The sequence below is a fragment of the Melanostigma gelatinosum genome (genome assembly GCF_949748355.1).
Source record: "Melanostigma gelatinosum genome assembly, chromosome: 15".
Classification (NCBI taxonomy): domain Eukaryota; kingdom Metazoa; phylum Chordata; class Actinopteri; order Perciformes; family Zoarcidae; genus Melanostigma; species Melanostigma gelatinosum.
The window spans coordinates 14,079,342-14,106,813 of record NC_136648.1 but is presented as its reverse complement, the minus strand read 5'-3'; the positions used below and the strand labels follow the sequence as shown (position 1 = coordinate 14,106,813).

The following is a 27,472-nucleotide window of genomic DNA, read 5'->3' as shown; positions in this document are numbered from 1 at the left end:
GAGACCGGCCACGACGCATATTTAATTAAACGGTGCAAGCTTTTCTGAGTGGAAACCGGCTGTAAGCATGGTCTGTTATTAACGGGGGATAATGACATGATTGATTCCTAGCGTCAGCGGAGACAGAGATGACTCGTCATTCAAATGTTACATATAGCTTTCATGTCAGCTTTGGATTTCAATGATGGTAAATGGAACAATCTTTACCTTGCATTCATCAGACAACATTCAACGTAAATATCGCTCTTTTTTTAAGATTGAGCTTTTTTCCGTTTGCGGTGGGCTTGACCTTCTGTCAAATTGGGGATCCTGTGAGGTCACTCATGCAGGTATCCTGGGGGGGGGGGGGGCAGAGAGATTATTTATGTGTTTTAAACAATAAAAATGTCTGAAGCCTCAGGTCTTTATTTCATCCATTGTAATTTCCCATTTTCTAAGAAATGATTGCGCTCACCTCCACTGGTTTTCATATGTTGAAGCACAGCTGAAAGCATTTGACATAATGCTGAAGCATCGGGATTTGACATCTTTTAGTTGTACATCTGAGTCTGTTACGATACATTTTTTCCGGTTTGAGATAAATTTGCTCATATTTGTGAATACGGCATCAGAGCAGAGAGCAGGTTGTGTGAGCGTGCTGCTCAGACTTCTTAGTGAGTTGTGACTGTAGATATCTTTATGCTTACGTCTGTTTACTGATATCAATCAAAGCTCCAAATAAAAGACCACAAACTGGCAGCAAAGTGTAAGAAAAAGAAAATGTACAAAAAGGATGGATACTGTGTATAAGAGACTCATTCCCTCATTACTTCTGATCCTAATGGGCCCTTAGCACTGACACTATGTTCACACTAAATGCTTTCTTCGAAGCATTGTGTTAATCCCCGTGCAAGAAGTCAGGTCAGCCTCCCAACACTTCTTTTAATTAGGATGTTTTCCTGCATAGTTGGTTCTGTAATATCTTCATCATTTGGTGGCATTAGACCTAAGTTGCATGCATTCATGTATTCTCACACCACCATGAGGACCTTTGTTCACCTGGTCACTCAAAACTCATGTGAAAGAAAATCCCTCTCTGTGGGAAACAAGAGCTGTCTGTCCATTACAGAGACTGAGGCAGCCACTGGAGTCCACAGAGGGATTTAGAGCCCACTTATTGATGGTTGACGTGTATTTCTTCCTCTAAGTGCTCAAAGTGTTGGACATAGTAAAGCGTTAAGTAAAGCTTTCTGAAGCAGGCCATCTCATCTAACAGGAGTAGTACGTTTGAGTGCAGAACGGAGAGTAGTTAGTAGGACACGAGACCAGGAAAGACCAGTGGTTTTTTTCTTCTTCTATGGTATTTTCTCAGCACCTGGTGTGTGACGTAGTGCACGTGTTCATTTAATGCTGTCATGTTGATGCTGACGTGAGGAAATTCAGACATGTAAAGGTTTACAGCCAGGTTTTATTTCCCCAATAAAAGAATGCTAGATATAAGGCCAAATGCAGATTAATTAATGAACAATTACATTATTACTAAACTATTTTGTACAAAATGTGCTGATGTATGCCATTACTACGGTTTCTCCCAGAAGTTTTGGAGCTCCTTTCATTGTTTGTAAATCTGTTTCATGAACAATGAAGGCCCAGTCACAGGGGCGTGCAGGCAGGGATACATCAGAACATTTTAAGTGCAGGTTACATATTGTTGAAGCTGATTAAACGGGAAACCTCCGTTACACTTCCAACATTGAAATGTGAACACATTCTGAATTGAGGAGCCTTGCAGGTCGAGGCTGACGTGGACTGAAGAGCACTGCTTGTGCTGAGAGGTAGACTGGGACTTGTTGTTCTTTGATCAGCTTCACAACAAAATCACTAGTCTTCCACTCAGCACCACCAACACTTTCCCCAAAGCATCCTCTCCTTTTTGTTTGGAGCTCCACAGCCACTGCTTCAATCTGTATTAAAAGAAAAAGAGTTGTAACACCACAGGACATATACTTAAGTTGGTGTCTTCCCTCCCCTGTTAAAACATGATATATCGATTCCACACCCAGAGTTACAGAGCATTTCAGGATATGTGTCTCAGGTGTTGCAGAGCACCCATGCGACTCATGGTGTGTTGACAGGTGGTGAACTTCAGATGTCGGAGATGGAAACACGACATGCAATTCCCATCTCTGTGTTTTCCTCAACCCGTTTCTCTCTGAAGCCTGTTGACATTCCATCCCTCCTTTGTTGTTGTAATGCCAACCTTTCAGCTCCTCTCAAAAGAGGGAGACAGGAGGAGGGGAGGCACAGAGAGGATCACAGCACTTAGAATAAACGTTGTTCACCATATGCAACGAACAGAAGCCCCAAGCTGTGCACAATTTGCAATTACACCCCATTTAGAATGAGAAAATGGAAATGTGAACGCAGGCCGTCAACTCAGTGATATGTGCTGTCTTTCCCATAAGTCTCATTTGGACTGGAAGAGGCAGAGAAAAGAGACAGACGGATTGTCCTGCATCTCCAGTATGTTTCTGAGCTGGTAGCTATGCAACAAGACTGGGAGTCAGTGGAAGAGGGGGATGGGAAGATGGGGACAGTTTAGTGAGAGGAAGGAAGGAAGCAAGGAAGGAGGGAAAGGGGGGTCTGTGAGTGTAAACTAGAGAAAAGAGGAGTGCTGAGCAGAGACAACACTCTATTTTGACCAAGAGAAGACAATCAACAATAGTCACTAGAGTCATTTTGCTGTATAGTGTTGATTAAAGACAATTGAAAATAAATACTTTTTTTGCTTCACATTCAAGCATCTGCCTCTCAAAAATCGTCCATTTAGTTTCCAATCAGCAGGGACATTTGAATGCTGAGCATTAGATTGTGTTAATATTCACAGGACACGTTGACATGATTTAAAATGTGAGCTGTAAAAGCGACGAATGAACCTGTTACTCCGATCGCAGCTAAAGAGAAACGAGCCCTTCGACGTGGGAGCTGTCCAGTGTCTCGGTGCTGAATGACGCCCTACTTCCTTCCACGTCTTCCACATCTCCTCCTCAGCATCTCGGCCCGGGAAAAAAAGAAGAAGAAAAAACATGCCACCTGTTGCTGCACCGAAGTTTTCTCTCAGGTTGGATAGCCAACAGACCTCTGCTATGTGACACATTTAATGTGCAGCGGCCCTGCTCCTCATCTAAAAGTAAGGTCACATATCTTTTTTTTCTTTTCTCTCTCTCTCGCTCTCAAATCACGGAAACATGACGACATGATACACATTCCCTCCACCTCCCAGGCGAGGCAGGAAGAGGAGGAAGGGATTGTCATTTAATTTCCAGTAGACGCCGTCGGGATTCAAACAGCTATTCGTGTTTTCCTTATATGACTCGGAGGCTTTTTTATTTTGCTTCATCATATTTGTTTTTAAATCCTGAAGTGCAAAAAAAAAAGAAGAGAAAAGGTTGTGGAGCGAGAGACAATTCAAACATATGAATATTTGGCAATTGAACAGCCTATAACATTGCATTCGCTTAATATAAGGAGCAGGACAAAGGCTGTAAGTGGTGGACTTACCGTGTGTCGATGAAAACAACAGGTGACGCCGACACAATGTTGTGCCGCGTGGGCTGGATGAGTAGACACGGCTGCGTCTCTTGGACTGTGGGTGGTTTTTCTGTTGAAATCTGACACGATCTGGGGCTGTTGCGCCCTCCCATCTGAGCTCCGTGTACTGGTTAACGTGATGTTACTGGGTAGGCTGGGGGAAGATGGATCAGCGTGTTTATATATACGTCTGCTGCCCGGAGAAGACAGCGAGGAGGCGGGACGAGGTGGAGTGACGACTGCAAGGGGAGGCCAATTGACGCTGATTTTTTTCTCCCCTCCAGACCTTGTTAAGGGTGCGGCCCAAAACCAGCAGCCAAATTATATTATATGAAGGTCTAGGATGCATATGAATAAAACATGGGGGGGGGGGGTATGCATGTCGATGGGGCATACCTTTCTATTTATGGACTGATGGTTAAATCAATGCCGTTTTCTAACTTTAAATTAGCGCGTAAATTTTAATCTGATCGAAGAAAAATCTGTCACACACACACACACACATGAATACAAATTAAATTGAAATGTGTCCCAAGAGTGTGAAATACTGAGCACCGTGGGGTGAGGAGCTCAGAAGTAATTGAATTAAACCTGAATTGTTCAGATCAAGATTATGTATAAAATGAATTGGTGCGGGAAACAACAAGAGTGACGTTACATACCTTAAGGGCACTGGAAATTGTAATTGGTAAAATGAATTGCTTTGGAAAAAAACGGCTTGGCTGAATACAATTAAATTCACCAAAATGAAAGGCTGTCACATGCAGCAATGACTTGAAAACAAATGCAAAAGAAACCTGTTAATAACTCCATGTGAGTCTAATGGTTACATGTTGCCGAGTCTACATTTTAGAGCTCCATCTAACAAGTGTTTCCACTTTGATTAGAACATTTAAAAAAATATACTAAACAACTTACCAAAGTCCTCTGGGGTGTTTTGAAATCATGTTTTCAGTATTCAGTCAAATGCAGAGAAAAGGAAGCAACTATTCATATTTGTAAAGCTGTACATTTTTATTTGCAAGGACCTAACCGCTGAGAGTTCTGGGAGAGGATGTGGACATGGTGGAGGAGTACAAGTGGGTGTCTCCATCGACAGCAGACTGAACTGGAAGATCAACATCAACGCTGTGTACAAGAAGGGGATGAGTCGACTCTTTTTCTTGAGGAAACTTCGATCCTTCAACGTGTGCAGCAAGATGCTGGAGATGTTCTACCAGCCTGTTGTGGCCAGTGTACTTTACTTCTCCGTAGTCTGCTGGGGGAGCAGCATTGGAGCTGCAAGAACAGACTTAACGAACTATAGTTAAGAAGGCCGGCTCCATCATTGGCTGCAAACAAGACAATCTGGAAGAGGTGGTGGAGAGGAGGACACTGAAGAAACTATTATCCATATTGGATAACCCGGATCACCCTATCCACCACCTCCTGCAGGGACAGCGGAGCACTTTCTCCAACAGACTGATCCAGCTCTGCTGTCACAAGGAAAGATCCAGGAGAACATTCCTGCCCACTGCTATTAGATTCGATAACAAATCACCTCTGGCCAGATCATCGTCCTTCAAATGACTACAACACCGCACACGGTTGTTGCTTGTTGTTGGTGATCCTTGCACTACTGTTCAGTTTTTTAAATTGTATTATTCTATTCCTTCAAATTCAATATCTGCTCTGTTATTCTATTGTACTGTATATATTGTGCATTTCCTTACGTTCAATTTTATTTTACTATTTAAATTGCTGCTGCTACAAACTATTTGCCCCCTGGGGATGAATAAAGTTTATATCTATCTATCTATCTAAACTGGAACCCATTTATTTGATCTAAGGAACCTCTGTATGTTTGTACGTCCTTAGCATAAAGTAAGAACCACTCATCTGATCTACTTTACGCAACGTGGTGTACTGCTGAGGACCAAAGGGAGTGCCTTGTTGAATTTGGTTGTATTTTGACAGAGGACACGTTCAATGTTAACACACTTTGAATCAACCGGGGAACAGGGGCGGACTTTCAGGGCTTTGCACGCTCGAGCATGTCGCCAGCGGCATGCAGACGCTCATTGAATGAAGTTGACTTTGGCTGCTGGATAACTTTACAAACGAACTTCACTTCTCTGGAGTCAAGGAGCACGAGTGGATCGCCTACACAGGAAACCTTTTATAGAGTCTATTGTTTTCACCATACTAATTTAGTAAAGTAATAACTTTGCCCCCGGCAGCATGAGCCCGTCGCCTGCGCCACTGGCTCGTTAATCCCGTCTGCACTTCGCTTATACTAAGGTTACTGTTTACAACCATATACTGTATTCCCACAATCCCGACCCACGACATCGTGATGGAAGCGTATAGCAGCGATGGAGGAAACCGCTCTGGGGAAGAAGCTGTTCCTCAGCCTGTTAGTGTCACGGGAGTTCACAGATAGGACCCAAACGCAAGACCACAGGAGACAGAAGTGAATGTTAATCGGGTTTTATTTAGACAGGTGGGTCGCTGGTGTGGAGCCCGTGGTCCGACACCCGAGCGGCAGATCGACGGTGTGAGGCCCGTGGCTCGACACTGGAGGGCTGGTGAGTTGACGGCGTGAAGTCCCGTGGCTCGATACTGGAGTCGACAGAGTGTAATCCGTAGACCACAAGGAGGGCAGAGCGGCGGAGTGTATCCACAATCACAAGGAGGGCAGAGGATGCCACGGGGTTTCAGCGGGTTAAAGACGGTACGACCTGACACTCCCAGACTGCAGGGCCAGAGCTTATGTAGTGGCAGGATACTCATTAAGGGGCCCTGAGTCTGGTGTGTCAGGCTGCAGGAGGTGATCGGCTTGAGTGTCCTCAGCCGTGCACGATTAAGGGTGCGGCCATGGGAGGTGTCTGGAGGCAGACAGGGATCCTGGATCCTGACAGTTAGTCCGGGTTTCCATTATTTCGGGGTATGAGTTCGAATCGTAACATTATTCAATAGTTGTCATATCTAAACATCATAATCTACAGCTGTTGGGGGCCCTTTTAATTCTGGGCAGAATGTATTTCATAGTGTATGACTTGAATCACTCTCATGAATTCATGGGCACCACACTATTAATCAATGAATGGAGTAGTCATCACAGCAGGGCTCATCATAGTTGGGCTGTGGAGGAACACCCTAACCCCCAGTTTATGAATGCAATGCGTCTGCTGGGGTGAGTGACTAGTGTCTATTTATCAATAAGGCGCATGACTGATTCACCCCACGCCCCCCACCCTCCATGTGTTCTGAAAAAATGACAAAAGAAGCCTGGGTGCAGCCATCAGTTCTCACAAAAGCCGTGATCCTTTGATACTTAATAGGCAGTTTATCAATACAACTCAGGAGTCTGGCTTATGGAGCAACCTGGGGGAAGATCCTGCTCTCTGTGTTGTGAGGCTTTAGCTGTATAGGGAACATCACACTCCGTGCCTCTTGATAGAAACATCAGGAGGTAGGATTATGCATATTAGCAATCCCTGTCTGTCCTACCCTCTGCTTTCAGGGCTTATTTTTAACATCTGCCCACCAAGAGCCACAGACGAGCTGGAAGACTGTGTTCAATGTCTTCCATTCAGATGAGTTATCTGATCACTATAATGGACTATGCATGCTATTTAGATGACATTATAATGGAGTCTGAAGGAGAGAAAAGCTCAGGCTCTCTGGCGTTGAGAGGAGCTGAGTCAGAGGACAGCACCTGATCTTCATCACACTGAAAAAGACTTTACAAAAAAGACCTTTCGTTTTTTCAGTCCATCTTATTAATAGCCAGCCAGTATTCAGTATTAGCCACTTTCTGATATCTATCTGTAAATTATAGCAAAAGCACAAGATTGGAAGCATTTAAAGTCCATTTTTCTTCATGTATTTAGACCCCTCAGTTGTTTTTTTACTCACAATGCCAATTCATTAACATGAGCCAACAGGTAAATGTGGCAGATTTAGCTATACAGGCAAATTTTCCTCTGTATCCTGGCAGGTTGACGTCATTAAACACACACAACCTCATAAAGAGGGATTTTGGTTAGACCACATGGCACAAGCAGAGGTGTAGGAGTTGTGGGAGGCGGTGGGCATTCATTATTTTTCGGGCTCTGGGTGAAATTAGTGTGGGCTGGACTGGTAATATTAAAATGTCCAGACTTGCAGTGAAGGTGAGGGAAGCCACAGGATGTTTTGCAGCCATTAAAAACTCTAATTTTCCATGCGTAACTGAGGATACAATGAAATCAGATATAATTTGTTGGGATGTTTCACTTTCTGCATAGCGTGTTATAAAGACAGGATACTCCTCTACTGAGTGTTAAACCTGATTCTCACCTTCAGTGTGCTGTTGTTAAGGCTGATAGTATGGGTGTGGTAGCAGCAGTGTCTGTTCAGAGGATGGCTCCCTCTGGTGTTCACTTTGAAACTTTAGGAAAAACAGATCAATTGAGTGGAGAAAAAAAACAGAAGACAGATTATTCTGCACAATATGTACAACATGTGAATTATACGCTACGGCTTTCACAATCACGAGAACCCATAACTTCACATTAGAATGCAACAGATGTGAAGTTCTCTTCGTGCTCTTAAAAAGGTATAGGCCATAATTCAGATGAACTTCTTTTGGGATCTTCTGAAATTGAATTGAAGCGTGATATCATTTTTACTGTCAGCAAATCCCATGAAAAAAATAAAACCAGCAATGCTGTTCTGTACTTTTCTGAGTTCTCTAGCCTGCGCGTGGCATTCAGCCTCAAGCCCATTGGTTCCTTTCCAAGAAACGTTAAAAATTGGGAACAAATATGTGGTTTATTTTCTTTTTGAAAAAGGCAAATCATTTCATTCAACAGCTGCGCACAGTTGATAACATTCCACCAAGAGATGTTGCTCTCTCCCTCCCTCCTACGTGATTAATTCATTACCATAATATATATATATATTTTAAGGAAAAGCACATTTCTAAAAGCTCTGTGGATGTTCTTTTAATTTTTTATTGTTCGTCTACATAAAAATGTTCAATCAATATGAGCTTTAAACAACAATAAATAGTGCATTTATTGAGGAGAGAAATACACATTTGGTTCTCTCGTGAATATTTATAGTACCAAAACAGAATTAGCAAAAGCTACAGTGGCCATGTTCATGGTAATGAAGGAACACGCAGTGCAGCACTGTGGATCATTCCTGTGTTTTGTAGTTATGAAGCTCTATAGTTTGGCTCGGCACCAAATACTTGTTTATGAGATCGATTCATTGATCTGGCCCGAGTGAGATCGAATGACACAACGATGAGATCGCCCTTTTTACTTCCCAGCAGCATTTCACTCAAGTTGTTGCACAATAAAACAGCGACGACATCAGGTACAAGATATGATCGTTTAATTGTTGATTATCTCTCAGTACAGAAATATTTATTTTTAACATTCTTTCTGTAATTCAAGTTTGCAGCATTGTCTTGATTTTGAAGTGGTATTCAAATAAATTTCCATGAAGTCTGGCAGTGAAACTGCCCATCAACTTCCCCCAGATATTAGTAAACAAACATGCCATTTCTGTACAATAACCTTTCTTCACAACACAAATAAATAGCATTTGTTTAAATGTGGCACGCCAAGTCGACTCAAACATTCCAATGAGGAAAAGTGATAATCAAAATTGGGGGGGGGGGGGGGGGGAATGCTGCAGATATGAAATTTATATAACAAAAATAAAGTACAATTGCATGACTGCGCAACAGACACGTTGTGAAATAGGAAAAGTGCCTCAAGCTTGAATACCTCAGACACAACACAAAGCAGCAGCTCTGCACGAGCAGCACTTTCACTCTGATTTAATCCCAAATGTTTTTATTGTGCTTTAGTTACTGTTACAAACTACACTGATAAGACAAAGTGTTTTCATTTTAAATTCCCATGCCTGATTTTCCACTGAAGAATATACTCTTATGTATAGTGTAACCAAAGAAGTATTTTGTTCTAAGATGTCCCACTTGATTTAAAACACTTTTCTTCAGATTAGATTATAAAACGTGTGAACCAATAATGTTTAATTTACTGAATGTAAAAAATAAATAAAAATAGATCAGGCCGATTTGTCCAAAACTAGTTAAGCATTTACAGTTCTCGGCTCAGGATGATGTGATCGGTTATCAGTGTACGTGAAACATTATTATCTCTCAGTAAAATACAAAAAGACAAGTCTGGATTTGTTCTGCAAACATACTCCACAGATCAGATCAAAAACTGCAGTTACACACATAAAAGAAAATCTGCCAGCCTTCAGAACTATTAGGGATACATTTTTAAAATGTTTTTAAAATACCAAAAAAAAAAAAAACTAAATTAAATAAATAAGACAAACAAAAGGACAAACTCAATATTTGGCAGGAAAGCACACTGTCAGTCTGTAAACAAAACATTACCCCCCCCCCCCCCCCCCCATTGTCCTCGTCATCAGAGATCCCCGGTCTGTTGGATGAGCCAGTGGCTCCATCATTAAGGGGGAAGTGGAATACTGTACATGCGTATCTCCTCTGCCCTCGACACTCAGGCTGTGCATCTCTCCAGCTCCCTCCCACCTCCAGCTACAACTTAGCTAAATAACTAAGAGCGATCGAGGGGGGCCCTCTGCAGACTACTGAGGTAAATACTCAAAAGAAGGGGCCCATTGACAGTTTGATACATGCAAAGTTAAATTCCCTTCCCGGCAATATCCCCTCGTCGTAGAGTGGCTCGCTAACTACCGGATCCTGGTGAAGAGGTTCAGCACTGACACGGATTCCTAAAACAGGGAGGAAGAGAGAAGAAGGCGGAGGTGGTAAGACAAAGACCACTGTGAATAAAACCTGACAGACGGATAAAGGTATAGAACAGAGAACGGGATCTTCAACGTGAAATGAGAAATGGAAAAGGATAAAGACCTTAGTGGATCTCATCTTGCTAAAGACGTTCCAAAACCGAAGTGTTTCATCTCCCGCTCCCGTCACAATGGCCTCTCCGTCGGGGGACATGGCCTGCAAATACACTATTATTATACACTGAATATACAGAAAGTTATATAAAAGAAAGTTGAGATAAGAATACAAAAATGTCCTTGTATGTGGCCCATTGTTCTGCAGACAGATGCACAAATACACAGAGTATGTACTGACCAGGTAGAGCACTCTGTAGGAATGTCCAGTAAGTTTAGCCACTTGAGTGAGAGAGGGATACTTCCACACCAGGATCTGGTTCTGGGAATAACCATGTGTGCTGACCTGCAGAAAAGAGTGTTTTTCACATATTCACCAACACACTCAGGAGTCGCCTCAATCACCATAGTGTGCAAATAGCAACTTCACTATGGAAAGAGAACGCATAAGATGCTGTATCATTGGCTAGCATAACTCCGGGCGACTCACCAGTTCATTGGTGTGCTTGGACCAGGCCAGGTTGCAGACCTGAGAGCCGGTGTCTGTGCACTGTAAGGGCTGGCCAGTCAGAGTGTTCCAGAAGCGGATGCAGCGGTCGGCGGTGCCGCCTCCGGAGGCCAGCAGGCCGTGCTGGTGGGGAGACCAGGCGATGGCCTTCACTGCAGCCAAGTGCTCCGTGTACTGCTGCACCGGGAGGACGCTCGAGTGGTTCCACACAAGTAGCTACAGACAGCAGGTTGGGACGAGGGGAGAGAAATGCTGTTTTATGAGAAAAGTGGTCCCGATACTGACGCGTGGCTCACAGACAGGCGAGATTCTCCGACTGCATACCTTGTTGTCATTTCCACCCGAGGCTAGCAGCTGGTGGTCTGTGCTCCACTTGAGCCCGCAGACTTCCTGTCTGTGTCCTTGGAGACGGCGCTCTGACTGGAGAGGCGGGGCCCTGATGTCCCGCTGGAGGATCACCCGATCTCGGCTCCCAGACGACAGCTGGTCCGCGTTCCATGCCAACGCACCTGGCGCAAAGAATGAAATCGAAGGGAAGAGGATTCACCGACTGCGAATGAGAGATGTTGCTAAACAACTGTGAAATGAATGAAGGTTGTAACATCTACGGTACTCCAACGTTCCGCCTTCGTCGCTCCAGCCACTTAACTCACCCACTCTGGCTGTGTGTCCCTCTAGTACAGAGAGCTTTTTTCCTGCTGCTGCATCCCAGATCTGTACATAGCCTTTATGAGTCCCCACCGCCACCAGGTTACCCTAAAAATAGACGGCACACTTTGAATATCATACTCACCAAGAGTCGAAAAATGACTTCAAGACTAAAGACTGAAACAAAGAACGGGAGTTTTACACCTACACACCCAAAACCCCAGTAACTTTGTCACCAACTCTGTGCTTGATTCGTCAAAATGTGAGTTTTTTTGATGTTGCCTGACAACAATTTGAAAAGATGATAATAGATGACTCAAACTCACCCTCTCGGACCAGCCCACCGACGTTACAGAATCTCCTTCTACAGAAAGATCGCATAGACGTGTCACCTGAAAAGATGGTGAGGAAAACAAGACAGATCAACATGACGTCCAAGAGGCAGCTGAGTTACATCCTCAGACTCTTTTAATTAATGTGTGATACACAACCAGTGAAGCCTGTGATCGAGAGATCCAGTGTGATGGGAAACATTATTTAAGAGAGAAATGTACACTCTTAGTTCATTTGCCTCGCTGTCTCATTGCTTTGCTGAGTGTCAGTGTTGACAGATCACACACACACACCTGGCTAGTGCAGGCACTCCACAGGTAGACGCAGGTACCCAGTCCAACGCTGAGTACATTCAGAGAGGACCAGTCCACTAAGTTGAGGTAGAAGTCGTCCTGGAGCTCTGGAGCATCCAAGACTTTAAAAGGTATTTTGGATATTTTGCGTGTAGGTTTTCTTGGCGACCGGAGCAGTTTCTGGCTGCAATGCACAACACAACAACATGATTAATACGATGCTACTTTTCCAAAATTAAAGAGATAGAAATTGAGTAATGACATGGAAAACATATTACCTGTTGCTACTGACAGGTGATAGAGAATATGGAGAGACTGTGTTTCCATCCTCTTCTGGCAGAGTCCTCTTTGCACTTACAGAATACTACAAAACACAAAACGGATGATTACCGATTCAGGATTTAAAAAAAACTCCCCATGAAACGAGTGCATTAAAAGTTGCAGCCACGGTAACTATTTTTACACTAAAAAGGCTTCTCTTGGCTGGAGTAGATGGCTGCAGACGGCGGTCTTCTGACTGGGGGTCCTGGACTTTCTCGATGCCCGCTCCCAGCAGCTCGTTCTTCAGTAGAGCCGAGTAAGCCAGACCGTCCGCTGCAGGCAAAGGAAGAGACAGAGGGGAAATCAAACCGGGCCGTCGGAATGATTAAGTTCAAACACGGCTCCCTCTGCAATTTTACAGCCCTCTCTCCCATTTTGAAGATCAGAGAGAATTTGTTCACAAAGCTTTGTTTCGTCCCTATCTCCAGCTTCCATGAGCCTATCCAGGCTTAGTAAACAAGAGACGGTCAAATTATCAACTTGGACTGGAGCAGACAGAAATGAGCTGAAAAAGAGACAAGACTCACACCAGAGCATTTGTCTTTTAGAGGCAGACAGTCATAGGATAACTCAGGAGTGCATTGATATCATAATATTTTTCCTATAATAACTTAAGTGTCACAGTGAAAGAAAATATTGTGAGAGGCATCTTTAGAGCCGATCGACAGAAAATCAATCCGCATCAATGTTGATAATCAATTAGACATTTAAGTAGTTTTTCAAGCAAAAAATTCAAAGCTTGCAAATGTCTAATTTCTTATTCTTTTATAATTGTATATCAATGGTATTATTTTTTATTTGCTGACATTTTATAGACCAAACAAGTAATGGATCATGAAATGTCAGCACTAGCCATCTTCAATACATCACAGTAGCGACGAAACTGAAGAGAAAAACATTGTATCACGATCCAGGATTGAAACTTGTCCCCTGACTAGTTCCTGGATATAAAGGTGGATTGATTACCTTTGTTGCTGTCGGTTGTGCCATCTTTGGTTTTTCTGTTTTGATTGTGCGACTTTTCAATTTCCTACATCAGAAAATGGAATAAATAAAAAACCATTGACAGCAATTACAGACGAGCAAAAGAAGAATGTCAAGGGGTGAGGTGTTTTCCTTTGTAAGCTATAATAAACACTTTGATCCTGAGAACACTGTTCTTTTGGTAGGAAAGACGGTGAAGTCCTGGGTGTATTGCGGCAGGCTCACATTGATGCGGTGGAAGTTGACACTCCAGTTGGCTCCGGCCCGGGAGGGAATAAAGCGATCGCCGTGCTTGCTCGGGGAGGACAGGGGGGAGCTGGTGGGTGTCAGAGCCCGCACCGCTCCTACCGCTTTCTACACAAGTTGGGTGAGAGGAGAAAGCATTTTCTGACTGGAGGCCAAGTGCAAACAGGCCTTGGACAGGGATGTGAAAACTTGGTCGAGGCAGGAAGATCATTTAGGTGGCAGATGGTGCATTTGTCTGAGGTGTCAACAACAGGAGGCATCATTCACAAAACCCAGTCATTTTGCTGGTGAGGTCTTGTTTTCACTCAACACTAATGACATCGTCAAAAGAAAAAAGAGACTGGCCTGTTAAAACGTGTATTCTGCTAACAGATGGAGAGTAACACCATCTCCTTTGCTCGTTAATAATCCTCTTTGGGAGGCGCTACCATCGTGCAATAGTGGAGGAAACACAGCTCCTTTATGTACAAGTGTGTGTATAATGTACTTACTATGGGGCTCGCGTTCTCATTTTGAATGTTGATCTGCCTGAGCAGCCTGCATTCATAGTCCTGATCCATGATGCCTGGAAACAGGTCAAGACTGATCAACACATTTGTAAAACCGTTCAACAGTTCCCTGAATGCTCATGTCAGACACTGGACACTGGTACTCTCATAGCCATGACTTGCTGACTTCTGATTAGTCCTGATACTGACAGCATATTCAGCTCATGAATGACTGTTGAGCAAAAGGAAATGTCACCATGGAGGGTTTAATTAATTTTGATCTACTTATTATTTTTAACAATATCCAACCAAGAAAAGGAGTATGCTCATGTTTAAGAAGGTGGAACCTGCATTTTCCAGGTGGCTCATCAATATTTCTGTTATTAGTTTTCTGTAGATCAACTTATTGATTAATAAACTTCAATACGAAACACGTCAGTGTAGTGATAGCCTAACCTATATCATTTGACAAAATAAACGATCCACTTCACTGAATTGACTTACTGAAGGGTGACTGAGGATCTCACTCGTCAGAGGATGTTCCTCCGCTATCGACCCATTAGGAAAAGCAAATAACAGTACATTTAACTGGATGGTAATGAAAACTTGAAAAGGGGCCTTTAATGATCATTCCTAGATATAACGGTAGACAAACAACTGTTAAACTCTCGTGCCTTCATGTAAACCCTACTTAAACTAGCTAACTAGCAGTAAATCCGTTCGTAAACGACAATGACAGCAGTTATAGTAGTTACATGTGATCAGTCTTTTGCCAACAACATTAACTAACGTTAGTTCACGAAAGAAACTTGTAACGTTGACTGGAGGTTTTAGCTCGCTGGTTACATGAAACAACAAACTCGGGTGTGGTGGTCATTGTCGGTCTGTAATCGTGACGCTAAAGTTATTTAAAAACCTTATTATTCAGTCACCCAGCATACAAAGCTTTGCTAACGCTAGCTCAGCTGCTTGACCTAACGTAAAACACGCTAGCGGTCCGGCTAATACATTAGCAACGTTGTTTGTTCACAATCTACTCTTTCATTAACACCCACCGTGCCCGGATTAAACCGTCCCGTTGCGCACCGTTAAAGTGTTTTTCTGTGCGGTGTTAATTCCAGTGGAAATATCTTGTTTTGTGCGTTTGACTCTTTAAAACAGAGCATGCAAAATACAATTGTTTTCTTTTGCCGATCGTTCAATTTGGGCCCGCTAAGCATCACGGGAAGGATGTGACGTCGCTGTTTTTTGAATCACACATTTTGCGTTGCTAAGGAAACGTGTCACTGTCGCGAATACTCGCTCGTCTTCAGCAGTTACGTCATCTCTTTTTGTTAAAAAATAATTGTACAGCTAAAACATGATCCATTAAAAATATGAATCTTGCAAGACAAAAAGCAATTAACATGAAGCAAATAACACAGCTTCATGTTTCACACAGCAAATGAGTTTTAGCTGCTGATTGTCAGTCACCTCATTGTGACAGTATAACATATATTTTAAACTTTATTACCATATCTTATCACATCTTGATGACTGATTTGACAAATGATCCACTGAACCGGCACAACTGTGTTTCATGATAAACTGGACACGGTCTCATAGTGTGGCTTCTATGCATTGAAGGTGATGGTCATTCTCAATCTGTGCAATGGTCTTGGACACACGTCGCAGCACCATTGCCAGGACATTGTTGGACTGACCATTATACACAAATTGACAAATTCATTCCAGTTAACAGTTGACAAACCACATCGATTTGCAGTATCTTTCAAATGGCTTTATTAGTAAAAAAAAATATATATATGTAAGTGAAACACATATAATCTAACATGAAGTAAAAACAGACTAAACACATTTCATGTGCAAAAGCTTAAAAATAAAGACACATTCAACAACATATCCTGTTTGTGGACTCTGGACTGCTCGTGAACTGACGAAGAAGTTGGTGAGATATTAAAACCACGTCAAGAGCCGGGTCCAACGGCTTACCTGGAATCTGATTCAAAGTGCCACAGAAAACATACAGTAGATTAAAGTACAGTACTGATATTCTAAAAAAGAAACCCAACAATATGTGCAAAAGTATAGTTTTTAAAACTAAATAGTCTAAATAGGGGTAGCTTTTTTCTTTTAAGCAAAACTGGAGTAAATTGTGTGGCTCAACTCAGCAGATCAAAGGGCCCATGCAGTTCAAATACTGCTTACGTCTTTTTCTGAATTGGGCAATAATCATGAGCTTCTTCAAACAGCTTTTACATTTACTCGCTCATATTACAACCAGTCCTCAAAGAAAGTCACAGCCGCAGCTCTACAGCACAATTACATTAAGATCCTCTCAAATCACACACAGGACAGTATGTCCAGTAGAAAACATGTTTTAAACTGACAACCAAATAACCGAGAAAAGGTCTGAAAATGATAAAGAAAATTACATGAAAATCCCCTAAACCGAAAATAAGAAAGTGTCAAGTTCAACAGTCCTGTGTTCCCTGTAATGATTGAGCGTGGCCGCAGATACTGAGCTATAACATGTGCATAACAATGTCTCTGTATGTCTGGAGACACACTAAATACATTCAGAGCAGTGAAGATCTAAAAAGCATGTGTGCTTATGGTAATGCCATGGTTCTCAAAACCAGTGAGGAGAGATTGTTGGAATGGCAGGGCGAACTAAAATGAAAAGAGAAATGTACATCTGGACACCAGTCGCTGGTCTACAGGGAGGAAGTGTCCCTCGGCAGGAGTTGCAGGCCGTTGTTGACCTGGAAGCGAGTTTCGTCCGATATACCGTACTGCTCCAAGGGGTCCTGTGAGGAAGGACAAGAGGAAAGACTTTCATAAAACTAATACTTAGAGTGTTCAAAGCAAATTCCCTGTTATTGACGCAGAATCAAACTTTTTTTTAAATGTTTAGTTTGGGTTTTCATATCTTTGAGACTTCTGCCTCGGTCACAGTACAATTTAGGTGAGTGACATTGAATTACTGGCTCTTTACATTACATTTAACAACCTCAACAACCATATTTCTTCGCAGACTTTGCTATAAACTGTTTTTATTGAGAACCATTTCAAGGTCTCTGGGTCATCCTGAGTGCTCATGAGATTCTTTCTGAAAAGAAATATTGCTTTTAAGTGTTTCTAAAGTACTTAATGTAGGCTTTGAGCACCGCAAATGAAAGCCCACATATCTCTATTGTTTTGGGGGGTTGTGGCATAAATATCAACAGCAAAACATCGTTAAATAAAACCTAAACTTCTGAATCTTCCTACACTATCTTCTGTTGATACTGCGCATTTCAGTAGCATGGCACGAATACACTTTCACACATAACTCCTCTCTAGTGCGACACTGTTCGATAGAAGCGCCGTCTGTGTGCCGTTTAGTGCCTCAACAAGCCGCTGTGACGGACCTTACCTTGCCGGTGAGCCGGTGGATTTCAGTTCGATAGAATATCAGGTTCTTCCTCATGAACTCGTAACTGCAAGAGATGAGATGACAAATTAACTTGACATTAGGGGGGGGGGGGACCATCCCCTGTTTGGGAGCATTATTGTTTTCAGATTATACCCAAACATGTGTATATGATTGTGGTATCTGTTGTACTAGGATGGAAAGTGTCAGACCTACCTGGCCTTGATAATGGAGTCCACCCACTCCCCACACTGCTCTTCTGAGTCACACTCAAATAGATACTTCCTCTCTGCTTCATCCAGAAATGCTGCAGAGAGAAACACACAAAGTGACTCACAAATACACAAAATGCACAAACTGTAATATAAAGTCATAAGTAATGGATACGCGTTCGGTGTCAAGCAAACATATCAACAATGCATTTTGAATAGCATCAGCACAAACGTGAATCCACTTATTTACACTAGAGGATTTGAAAGCAGTCAGCGAGAGAGAAAGTGAGGGTGAGTCATGTGAATGTGAGTTAACTCACCAATAGAGAAGCTCTGACTGTCCTCCCTCTCCACCCGACACTGCTCCAGCAGCAAAGCTCCAATTGGCTGACGAATACAAAGTTAATAATGTTGTCTTTAGCAAGAAATGGTTTCACTTCCTCATGAGGAACAGGTAAGGCCATGAATGCATAAAGGAAATGCTGTGGCAATAAATGAAATATGGAGTATTACTCAACTGACCTCCTCCTCATCAGTTCTGAAGTAAAAGAGGAAGTTAACGACGAGTTTCACCAACCTCTTCTTTACAACTGTATAATAACCAAAGGGAAACTGAGATGAGATTTCACAACACAGACTGTACACAGCTGGTGAATAACATGAACTTGAACCATCTTTGGTGGTGGCTGGTCCTACTAGCATTCGCTGTGTGCTGTCCACACTACATGAAACGGAAGTGGACGTGATGAGAGCTGAGTCGTGACAGTAATGAACCGCGTTACCTTCTCCTTTCTTGGGTCCTCGCATCCCCAGCTCGGCTGCCCTCTCTGAGGGCTGGCGGCTCAGGGACACCAGCTCCTTCTCGTTGAAACGCATCGCGGTCACTGACGCAGTAAAAGCAGGTTAAAGTGGATACTTTGGCTGCGGCCGAGCCATTCCCACCGACAGCATACTAATGGGGGTAACAACGGTGAATACCCGTCGGTTTAACGTCGCTGTCTCGCTATCTTGTGTTCGTGAAGTGTGACGGGGTGTGTTTAGTAATTTCTGTATCAAGCAAATACAGTAGAGACGGACTTCTCCTTCATGCCACACACCGGACACACACACACACACACCTTCCTCTCGGATTGGTAGAGACACTCCTCTCTGTAATAGTAACTTACGGTAGTCGGTGAGGGTCAAACTAGACGAATAGTGCGTTTACGAACCGTGAACGCTTACGAGGCAACCTGTTTTAGTGACAATAAAATGTCATGTTTACTGTTATGACAAACATGGAATTAACTACATGGATGAATAGATTCATTAAAATTATAATAAATGTAAGCAAATAATTAAAAACATATTTAAAACATAAAAATAATTGTATGATTGTATGTATAGTATATGTGTATATATATGTATGTATGTGTGTATGTATGTATATTTGTTTATTTGTATGTATGTATGAGCAGTTAAATGTAGATTTCCTGTAGATTCTCAACTGTGAATTTAAACAACAGAAACAGATGAAACATTCAAACTTGAGATATGTGTAAACGGAGGAATTGTATTAACCTTGCCTTGCCTAATGTACAACATGTATGTATGTGGTTTAATACAAGTTTCAGTTGAGCTATGTACAACCCTAGAAACTAGTGGGAAATGCAAGAAAGTGTTCAAAGTGAGAGGAAGTCTGAGAGGAAAGGAGTGGAGAGCAAATAGGCATTAATGAAGAGTAGGCCATATGAGACTCATCAGATCTACTTTCTATTTTATTTTTGGACTTGTTTGTGGTTTCGCTTGAATAGTTTATCTGAGAGGCCATGATATCATAAAAAATGTTGTGCATGGGTCAAACAAGTACCATAGATCATCAGAAGCAGGCGCAGCAAGAGCCCTTATGTGGCTTTATTTAGTCATTCTCAATTATATTGATAAAGAGCTGTTTGTGAAAGCTGTTATGATTTTACTATAAGACACGGTGGAGGCTCGAGAAAAAATACGGCCCATGATTATCTTTATCAGGAAAGTCAATCCGGACCTCCCTCCAGTCCAGCAGGTGGCGGTAATGCGCCTGAAGCGGTTTACCAACCGGCAAAAGCCTGAGAAGAATCTACTTGCGCATGCGCACTACAAACCTACTTCGGCATGATCCTAACGTTGTAGTGTCGGTGAGTGTTTTGAACAAACTAAACCTTTCAGTATCCCTTCATGTTTAGTTATCGTTTTGTCGTGTAACTAACATATTTATTAGCACACATATATAGCTAGGTATGTTTATTTTGTCGTTTAACAATTTAAGTTTCTTAAAATCCATCAACTAATAGCTGCTAACACCATTAGCTTAGCCTAAACCGTGTCGTATTGTAGCGTTGCGTTAACGTACTGTAGTTCATTGGAGTTTGTAATGATCACCAGGGTACGTTTGTTTTGTAGCGTGATAACCTCTTTATCTTAACTGGTGTAAATTATATCTAAGTTACAAGAAAATATTTGGTTCTGTTAACTTTTTGCTTTACTTCCCAGTATTTAGACCGATCCATTGCAAGGGAAGCTAGCATAAATAATCTCAGTCAAGAGGGGTCTGAGGAGTCATTGTGAAAAATGTGACCAGTCGCCACCATGTATTTGTTTTTGACATGCCTTTTAAATGAATGGTGCACTTACAATACAGAGTAATGTTAGCAGTCTTCTACAGTTTATTCATAAGTGGTGGTGTAACTCCACACATGGTACTGTGTTGCACCACAATCCAGGTAAACGGTAAATAGTATTCTTTTTAGCTACATGTTTGGCAACATTGTGTGCTTTGTTTTTCTTCAGATACTCAGGAATAATTTACTTGGGGCACCTGTCCAGTGCTGACTGGGTAAACACGTGTGTGTCTGGGTGATTGAGCTCAACACATTGCAAAGATGGATTTCCAGCATCGAGCTGGAGGGAAGACGGGGAGCGGTGGGGTGGCATCTGCCTCTGAGAGTAACCGTGACAGGCGAGAGCGGTTACGTCAGCTGGCCCTGGAGACAATCGACATCAACAAAGACCCCTACTTTATGAAAAATCATTTAGGATCGTACGAGTGCAAACTTTGCTTGACACTTCATAACAATGAGGTATGGAGGCACACACTGACACTTTCCCAGTTTATGTTATCTGAACTTGGTGTTCATGCTTGTTTTCTGAGTATCTTCTTTGACAAACTGCTCTCCTCTGCATTACAGGGCAGCTACTTGGCTCACACACAAGGAAAGAAACATCAGACCAACTTGTAAGAGCACTGTGCAATTTACATGTTGTCTTCTATGTGATTCATTCCACTTCACTTAACCATGGCTGACAAATGAATCAAACCACAAGTCCACATTACATTTACTGGGCTTGTGGTGGATCATCAGCTATTTGATGGTTGCTGTGAATTGACAGTACAACAACTCATTTTGTCCAGTGAGTTGATTACCAATTATAAAACGATATCATTTGTTTGTTTCAGAGCGCGGAGAGCAGCCAAAGAGGCAAAAGAAGCTCCTGCTCAGCCAGCTCCAGCCAAAGTGAAAGTTGAGGTCAAAAAGTTTGTGAAAATTGGCCGACCAGGATACAAAGGTAAGCTGGCTGCGTGGTTATGAATCAGTGCATTTATTATTTACTTTATGCTGTTGGAGGTTTCGCTGTAAATGTATTGCATTTTTACCTATGGTCCATGTCTTTTTCTTCTTTATAGTAACCAAACAGAGGGATTCAGAGACTGGACAGCAGTCCTTACTTTTCCAGGTTAGTGTGTTTGGCGGGAATCCCTTTGTATGGAAGGAGTTTTTAATTTTAGAAAGATTCTGAAACAAGTAAATCAACATTAAAGCTCCCATTAAGACAGATACTTAAAAGTTAGTCAGTTAGCTTAAATAGTTACTTTTGTTTGGCTTTAGAGTGTAGTCTTGTTTCACCACTGACAGCTGAAGCAACTGTAAACAGATATTGTCCAGCTTCTCAATACCCGCTCACCCATGTCTGGCTTTGTCCTGTACTTCTAAGAAACTGACCTTTTCTCAGTCAAAAGCAGCTGTCTAACACAGCGCCGCATGCTGAAGTCAGTACTCGCCTTCTTCTTTCTTTGTGCATATTTTCTTTATCGAGGCGCTTTCAAGCTTATGACAGCAGAGTAGATGTTGTTTTTTATTTCTTGTTGGCCATTTCATACTGGGGACAAAATAAGAAAATGGGGAATATTTGTTGACTTTTTTTGCATTCAAATGTTTCACACCAATGCCGACAAATATTTGCATTTGGTGCATTCCACCAAAAATTGAAGTTCGTTCTCCCACACAATCCCCAATTAATAAGTTGTTTTTACTTTATTAAACCCATATCCAACTCTACAAACTGGACACTCATTATTACAAGTGTGCAGGACTGTGTAGAAGAGTTACACTATTTTCTATGTGTGGCGTCAAAGCATGTTTTTGTAACGAGTGTAAATGCTGAGCTTCATTGCACTGGTTATCATCATTCTACCTAAATCACATGTAGTGTATGTGTTTATTATTATGCAATACATGGACTTTAATGCAAGGCTTAATAGTCCTTTCATAACGGTCGGCTTATTAGAATACCTCCGGGGATCCGTGGATTTAATGTTGACATTATTAATCATAACTTACAGAAACATTGCAAATGCTCTCAGTCCTCCTCTCTGTAATTGTCTCAGCCCAAAAGCCAAAATGTATGGAAAAAAGATAAAGACAACGTTACACTTAGAAATTAATAGTTCTGACTCTGTACTCGACAAAGAAATGTGTCTTCCAACCTTTTGTAGGCTGCTACTACTGAAGGTCAGTTCAACTGCTACACTTCCCCAGTTGTCTTCCTGTCCGTTGTCTTTATAATCTTTGTTATTTATCGAAGAGGACACTATTTTTGTGACATCGACGGCCGAGAAAATCTATTGATCACGTGAAAAGTATTTAGTTTTATTGGTCGGCTCGTTTTTTTATCGGCATCCGAAATCCACTTCCTCTGTTCATCAGATCGACTACCCAGAGATCGCTGAAGGAATTGGACCCCGACATCGTTTCATGTCCGCTTACGAACAGCGCATCGAGCCTCCTGATCGTCGCTGGCAGTACCTGCTTCTGGCTGCTGAACCATACGAGACTATTGCCTTTAAGGTGAGCGGAAGCTGCACCGCTACTACGCTCTTATAATATTGTTATTCTTGCTGTGACACAACATTTTTTCTTTTTTAGGTCCCCAGTAGAGAAATTGATAAAGCAGAAAACCGCTTCTGGACCCACTGGAACAGGGAAACTAAACAGGTATTGATCAGCTGATTAACATTTGTCACCACAAAGCCAACCCGGCTGTTTGATGGGAGGAATGTGGAAACGTGTGCTGTTAACTGGTCTTCCGTGTTATCTTTCCTCCCAGTTCTTCCTACAGTTCCACTTCAAAATGGAGAAAGCTGTTCCCCAGTCCAGTGGACCCCCACCTCCTGCAGGTGTGAAGCGCCCCCCTCCTCTCATGAGTGGAGTTGGACATCGCCCACCAAATGAGTCTATGCCCCCTCCCCCGCCAGGAGGGATGCCTCCTCTCCCACCTGGCGCTCCGGGAACTCCCCATATGCCTCCTCAGATGGCCATGCCTCCCATGCCAATGAGGCCCCCTCCTCCTGAGGGCCTTATGTCTAATAACTGATCCCCTACCAGTGAAACACTTTCATGGTGTTTTTAATGATGTTTAAAGTCTACATTTAGTAGATTTCTTTATTTGGTTTATGTTTGTATGACCACACTGTTTTGTATAAATGCTTACTTTCTGTATTTGGAGCTATGATTGAAAATAGATCATCTTTTAGGATTCTGTTTTTGTAATTAAATTCTTTGGAAAAAAGTATTTGCATCTCAAAGTCTGTTTTTAGAAAGATGTCACACAGAAAGATGAATTGATCGTGTGAATGGGTCATAGCAGAAGAGAAGAGTTCCTGAAATATCGAGATGGAAGTTGCAGATCAGGATAAAACACCTTTTAACTGAAGCAGCTCTCAGAGGGAACTAGTGGGTCAAATTAGTCACAACCCGCAACCTCGATCTTTAGTTTGCCATGTTCAATACCTTCTAGTTACATAAGAACTAACTGCAGTTTATTAAAGATGTAGACTTTTCAAAATTAAAGGAATCAAACGATCACATGGAGATTTAAGATGAAGCTAGCGGCAGATTAAATGAAAGGAAAATGCAAACATCTTTACAGGTAACTCAGCGTTTCATTACTCAGAATCACATCCGTTATGCAAAGCAGCAACATTATTTTGAGTCTCAGTGGTGGTATTTGACAAATTTGACAGAGGATATCTATTATTGAATTCAACATTACCACCTTCATGAATGTTAAATCAATTCTGGTGAAAATGGATTAGAAAATAAATGACCATCTGCTACAGTAGAAATAATCGAACTCATCCCTTTTGAGTCTAATTCTTCTCTTTCTTTCCCTCCAGCTTTTGATTCTTCTCAAACTCTGCCTCCTCCTTTCCTTCATCCTCATCTTCCTCATCTGCTGCTGCTTCAGGTTCCTCCTTTTTCTCTTTGATTTCTTCATCCTTGGCTTTTTTGGCTCTCCTTTCCTTAAATTTCCCTTCACTCTGCTTCATGAGTTTTTTGTCCGGCGGTGGCTTATTTCTGAGACCTCTTGATGCTGTCGCTCCTCTCTTTGACTTTTCTATTTTGACTTGTTCGTCATCGTCGTCGTCGTCCTCATCCTCTTCATCATCAAGGTCTGGCAGCCACCATAACATGACCTCCCAAAGACTTGTCTCGGGCTGAGGGGGGAGAACACATGGCGTAGTTGACACTGTGGTACCTGGACATCTGTTTATCCTCATGTCGGAGGATAAACGTGTCAAATAGGTGAATCCAAGTTATTTGTTACTGGCCTTACCTCTGGTGGTTGTCTCCTGTGTTGGATTTTGCCTGCCCGTCTCACTGTCAGTCCAACTTCCTCTTCCTCTGCTGCCCCTTGACCACGCAGGGTTTCTGTTTTTTTTGTTGTTTTTTTGAAAAGAGACCACTTATTCACAGACATGTCATTTTGTAACTGTGGTTCTACTTTTAGTTTACTTGCCATGAAGCCTCTGAAAGCCTGAGGTGAGCACCAGGATGGTAATGGCCACAAACAGACAGCGGTTGAGGGTGACATTCTCCCACGGCGTTTCAATCTGGGTCAGGTTTTGGCTGGACGAGGCTTCACGTAAGGCTGCTGACGGAAATGAAAGAAAGAGAAAGAAAAGCTTTCATTGTAATCCAGTAAAGTAAACACTGAAAGCTGACAGGGGTTGAGGAGAAAGATGGGAATGACTCACTTGTTCTGGGGGAGCTGGGCTCCCTGGGTAAAATCTTGGGTTCTGCTCTAGGTTGCTGTGAAAACTGAGACTTTTCCTGTTGGAGAAGAACATGAATAAAACAGAATAAAAGACGTATTAGGGATTTGAACACTGTAAAAGAATTGTTCATGTTGGTTGTTTTCCAACTGACCTCTCTGACTTTTCTTGGAGCATACATTTCTGAAACAGACAGATGGACATGTACTGAGGGGTAACACACAACCTTTCCCTCAAATGTATTCATCCCCATTGATTTGATTTGTATTCAAACTTTACTGTTGGCTGACATTAAAACCTTTTATACACATGAAATACAAGTCTACTATGACAAAGTTTTGTATTACGGACAGCCATGCTAGTGACTGTGAGGCTGTGCATTGAGCTACATGCTAACATCAACCATGCTAAGATAATGTTTACCACGTTCAACTTCTTGGTGTGTTAGCATGTGCAACATTTACTAATACGCACCAAACACAGTACAGCTGAGGCCCCCTGGAATTTCAATACTTTTACAAGTATTTTGTCATAAATGTAATTATTGGACAATTCAATTATTGGGCAAATTAAATTGACACTTGACAAAAACTCTAATTCATTAGGATTCATCAGGGACCTTGAAAGATTGTACAAAATGGTTTCAATCTAGACCAAAGCGCTGGCAAATAAACAGACCACATGGTCTTTTTAGACATTTTAGAGCTAGTCTCACAAGCAGGACTTTGTGTTTGTTTGTAGAGAGTGAGTCTTATTACACCCACCATCCATTCAGCATTATCGCTGTGTTGCCTTTGGCAAGGGGTCATGTGCTGCTGTTCCCAAGTATTTATAGAGTTGTACAATATATGTACAAAGGCTATTATGTGCAGGCATTACAGATTGTGTGTGTGTGTGTGTGCGTGCGTGCGTGCGTGCGTGCGTGCGTGCGTGCGTGCGTGTGTGTGTGTCGCCACCTGGTCTGAGGATCTGTCGAACAGGCTTCTGTGGGGGAGGATCTGCTCTTGGTGGCCTTAACTCCTCTTCAAATGTCTCATAGCTCTCTTCCATCTCTTCCCTGAGAGAAAGAGAGGGTAGAAGATGGATGTGGCTCATTTTGTTTAAAAATGAGTCAGCAGATTTAGACATATCCATATTACACAAAGCTTCGCATATGAGCCTGGCTGTTGTCAGAGGCCAGCTCAGCCTATAGATTGTTGTTTGTTTTTTTTAGAAATGCTCTTTTTGTGCCATCTATTACATCCCAGAAACAAGATGATTCGCTGGACCACAATGTCTGTCTATTCTTCACTTTGTCAAAGTTACTTCCGTTTTCTCATCAGCGTTTCACATTGGCGTCACAAAATGATAAGAAATAAAAGGTCAACTTCTCTAGTTTATGAATAAACTTAACGCAGTTTCTTGACCTTCACATTTACGGATGAAAGCTGAGGCCCTTATGTCTTCCATGACATTTCTACCCGCACATTGAGCTAATGTCTTAGCAGCCCTATAAATAGATGACGCAAAGTCACTGGAGAGACAGATGGATACAAGCTGAATATAAGGGCCGATGTTACCGTTACACCCCTGGCTAGCCTTTCCCTTGTGATGAAGCCTGACCTTTGGCCCTGATTGAAATAAGGACCTACCTGTCTCGACATTTGGGGTCCCCCCGGGCAGCGTCGGCAAACCTTTGTCACAAAGCCTGTTGTTCCTCGGCAGAGATGGCAGCAGAGTCAGGCTCTGTACTGTCTGACAGCCAAGCACAGGTGCCGGAGAATGAAAAAACAAAAAAGAATTGAGTGTCAGTCAGAGGCGTTGACAGAGGGAGGGTTGACATTAACATGTGCCATACAGCTGTCGAATCCCACGAGAGGGCTGAGAGTTGAGGAAGAAAGCCAAACTGTAGACCAGGTTTTGGAAAACTCTGAGCCATATGGAAAAAATCGTATACAAATCTTATTCGGTGTCAATCCCACATAGTTTGAGCAACTAGGGCAACACCCCTAATAAGAAAAACTGAAAAACTGGGTTTGTACTTTGAAAACAGCTGGAAGAAACAATTAAGAGTTGTGTATGTTTATGATTATATTTTAAGACGCTTTCCCACCTTTTGTCTGCTTTTTGGACATTATTTTGAATTTCATAAGTCACCAGCAGAGGGCGCCACTGTACTGGTAAGACAGAGTTTCAGGCTGCTTTGCTCCACAAATGAAGTCTGTCA

At 42.3% G+C, this 27,472-nt stretch overlaps 4 protein-coding genes across 7 annotated transcripts; 1 reads left to right on the top strand and 3 right to left on the bottom strand.

The window, feature by feature from the left end:
* Positions 1-8,920: 8,920 nt before the first annotated feature.
* Positions 8,921-15,481, bottom strand: LOC306789588 (fizzy-related protein homolog). Of its 2 annotated transcripts, XM_079285605.1 has the most exons (15): positions 15,344-15,473; positions 14,793-14,836; positions 14,292-14,365; positions 13,780-13,908; positions 13,537-13,600; positions 12,713-12,843; positions 12,528-12,613; positions 12,250-12,433; positions 11,950-12,015; positions 11,629-11,731; positions 11,300-11,484; positions 10,958-11,191; positions 10,709-10,813; positions 10,478-10,570; positions 8,921-10,338 (listed from the first exon to the last, which is right to left on the bottom strand). In XM_079285605.1, exons 3-15 carry the CDS (start codon positions 14,358-14,360, stop codon positions 10,297-10,299), a joined length of 1,491 nt encoding a protein of 496 aa, XP_079141731.1. In that variant the 5' UTR covers positions 14,361-14,365; positions 14,793-14,836; positions 15,344-15,473; the 3' UTR covers positions 8,921-10,296. The 2 variants fall into 2 exon arrangements, with proteins under 2 accessions (XP_079141731.1, XP_079141730.1); XM_079285604.1 differs by lacking the exon at positions 14,793-14,836 and having other exon boundaries at positions 15,344-15,481.
* A 578-nt stretch (positions 15,482-16,059) lies between these two features.
* Positions 16,060-19,021, bottom strand: plekhj1 (pleckstrin homology domain containing, family J member 1). The gene is made up of 6 exons (XM_079284470.1): positions 18,698-19,021; positions 18,438-18,505; positions 18,236-18,302; positions 17,920-18,010; positions 17,707-17,770; positions 16,060-17,098 (listed from the first exon to the last, which is right to left on the bottom strand). Exons 1-6 carry the CDS (start codon positions 18,789-18,791, stop codon positions 17,006-17,008), a joined length of 477 nt encoding a protein of 158 aa, XP_079140596.1. The 5' UTR covers positions 18,792-19,021; the 3' UTR covers positions 16,060-17,005.
* A 988-nt stretch (positions 19,022-20,009) lies between these two features.
* sf3a2 (splicing factor 3a, subunit 2) lies at positions 20,010-23,926 on the top strand. Its single transcript, XM_079285481.1, has 8 exons — positions 20,010-20,071; positions 20,724-21,013; positions 21,122-21,168; positions 21,391-21,500; positions 21,619-21,668; positions 22,919-23,059; positions 23,138-23,206; positions 23,319-23,926. Exons 2-8 carry the CDS (start codon positions 20,816-20,818, stop codon positions 23,583-23,585), a joined length of 882 nt encoding a protein of 293 aa, XP_079141607.1. The 5' UTR covers positions 20,010-20,071; positions 20,724-20,815; the 3' UTR covers positions 23,586-23,926.
* Positions 23,927-24,056: 130 nt separating this feature from the next.
* On the bottom strand, positions 24,057-27,000 carry LOC306789509 (uncharacterized protein). 3 transcript variants are annotated; one of them, XM_079285482.1, is made up of 7 exons: positions 26,898-27,000; positions 26,223-26,323; positions 25,421-25,449; positions 25,249-25,324; positions 25,011-25,145; positions 24,828-24,922; positions 24,057-24,708 (listed from the first exon to the last, which is right to left on the bottom strand). In XM_079285482.1, the coding sequence occupies exons 2-7, from the start codon at positions 26,314-26,316 to the stop codon at positions 24,361-24,363; spliced, it is 777 nt and encodes a 258-aa protein (XP_079141608.1). In that variant the 5' UTR covers positions 26,317-26,323; positions 26,898-27,000; the 3' UTR covers positions 24,057-24,360. The 3 variants fall into 3 exon arrangements, with proteins under 3 accessions (XP_079141608.1, XP_079141609.1, XP_079141610.1); XM_079285483.1 differs by having other exon boundaries at positions 25,011-25,142; XM_079285484.1 differs by having other exon boundaries at positions 25,011-25,130.
* Between the last annotated feature and the right edge of the window lie 472 nt (positions 27,001-27,472).

Excerpts from the sequence above, each read along its gene's own strand:
- sf3a2 (XM_079285481.1), top strand. The coding sequence starts at position 20,816 with ATGGATTTCCAGCATCGAGCTGGAGGGAAGACGGGGAGCGGTGGGGTG. Across the intron at positions 21,669-22,918 it reads AGCAGTCCTTACTTTTCCAG|ATCGACTACCCAGAGATCGC; the intron begins GTTAGTGTGTTT and ends TCTGTTCATCAG. Across the intron at positions 23,207-23,318 it reads GGAACAGGGAAACTAAACAG|TTCTTCCTACAGTTCCACTT; the intron begins GTATTGATCAGC and ends CTTTCCTCCCAG.
- plekhj1 (XM_079284470.1), bottom strand. The coding sequence starts at position 18,791 with ATGCGTTTCAACGAGAAGGAGCTGGTGTCCCTGAGCCGCCAGCCCTCA. Across the intron at positions 18,303-18,437 it reads TCAGAACTGATGAGGAGGAG|CCAATTGGAGCTTTGCTGCT; the intron begins GTCAGTTGAGTA and ends TGTATTCGTCAG. Across the intron at positions 17,099-17,706 it reads TCCACCGGCTCACCGGCAAG|GACCCCTTGGAGCAGTACGG; the intron begins GTAAGGTCCGTC and ends CCTTCCTCACAG.
- LOC306789588 (XM_079285604.1), bottom strand. The coding sequence starts at position 14,360 with ATGGATCAGGACTATGAATGCAGGCTGCTCAGGCAGATCAACATTCAA. Across the intron at positions 10,571-10,708 it reads CCTACAGAGTGCTCTACCTG|GCCATGTCCCCCGACGGAGA; the intron begins GTCAGTACATAC and ends GTGTATTTGCAG. Across the intron at positions 10,339-10,477 it reads GCAAGATGAGATCCACTAAG|GAATCCGTGTCAGTGCTGAA; the intron begins GTCTTTATCCTT and ends TCCCTGTTTTAG.
- LOC306789509 (XM_079285482.1), bottom strand. The coding sequence starts at position 26,316 with ATGGAAGAGAGCTATGAGACATTTGAAGAGGAGTTAAGGCCACCAAGA. Across the intron at positions 25,325-25,420 it reads CTCCAAGAAAAGTCAGAGAG|GAAAAGTCTCAGTTTTCACA; the intron begins GTCAGTTGGAAA and ends CTTCTCCAACAG. Across the intron at positions 24,709-24,827 it reads ACAGGAGACAACCACCAGAG|CCCGAGACAAGTCTTTGGGA; the intron begins GTAAGGCCAGTA and ends CTCCCCCCTCAG.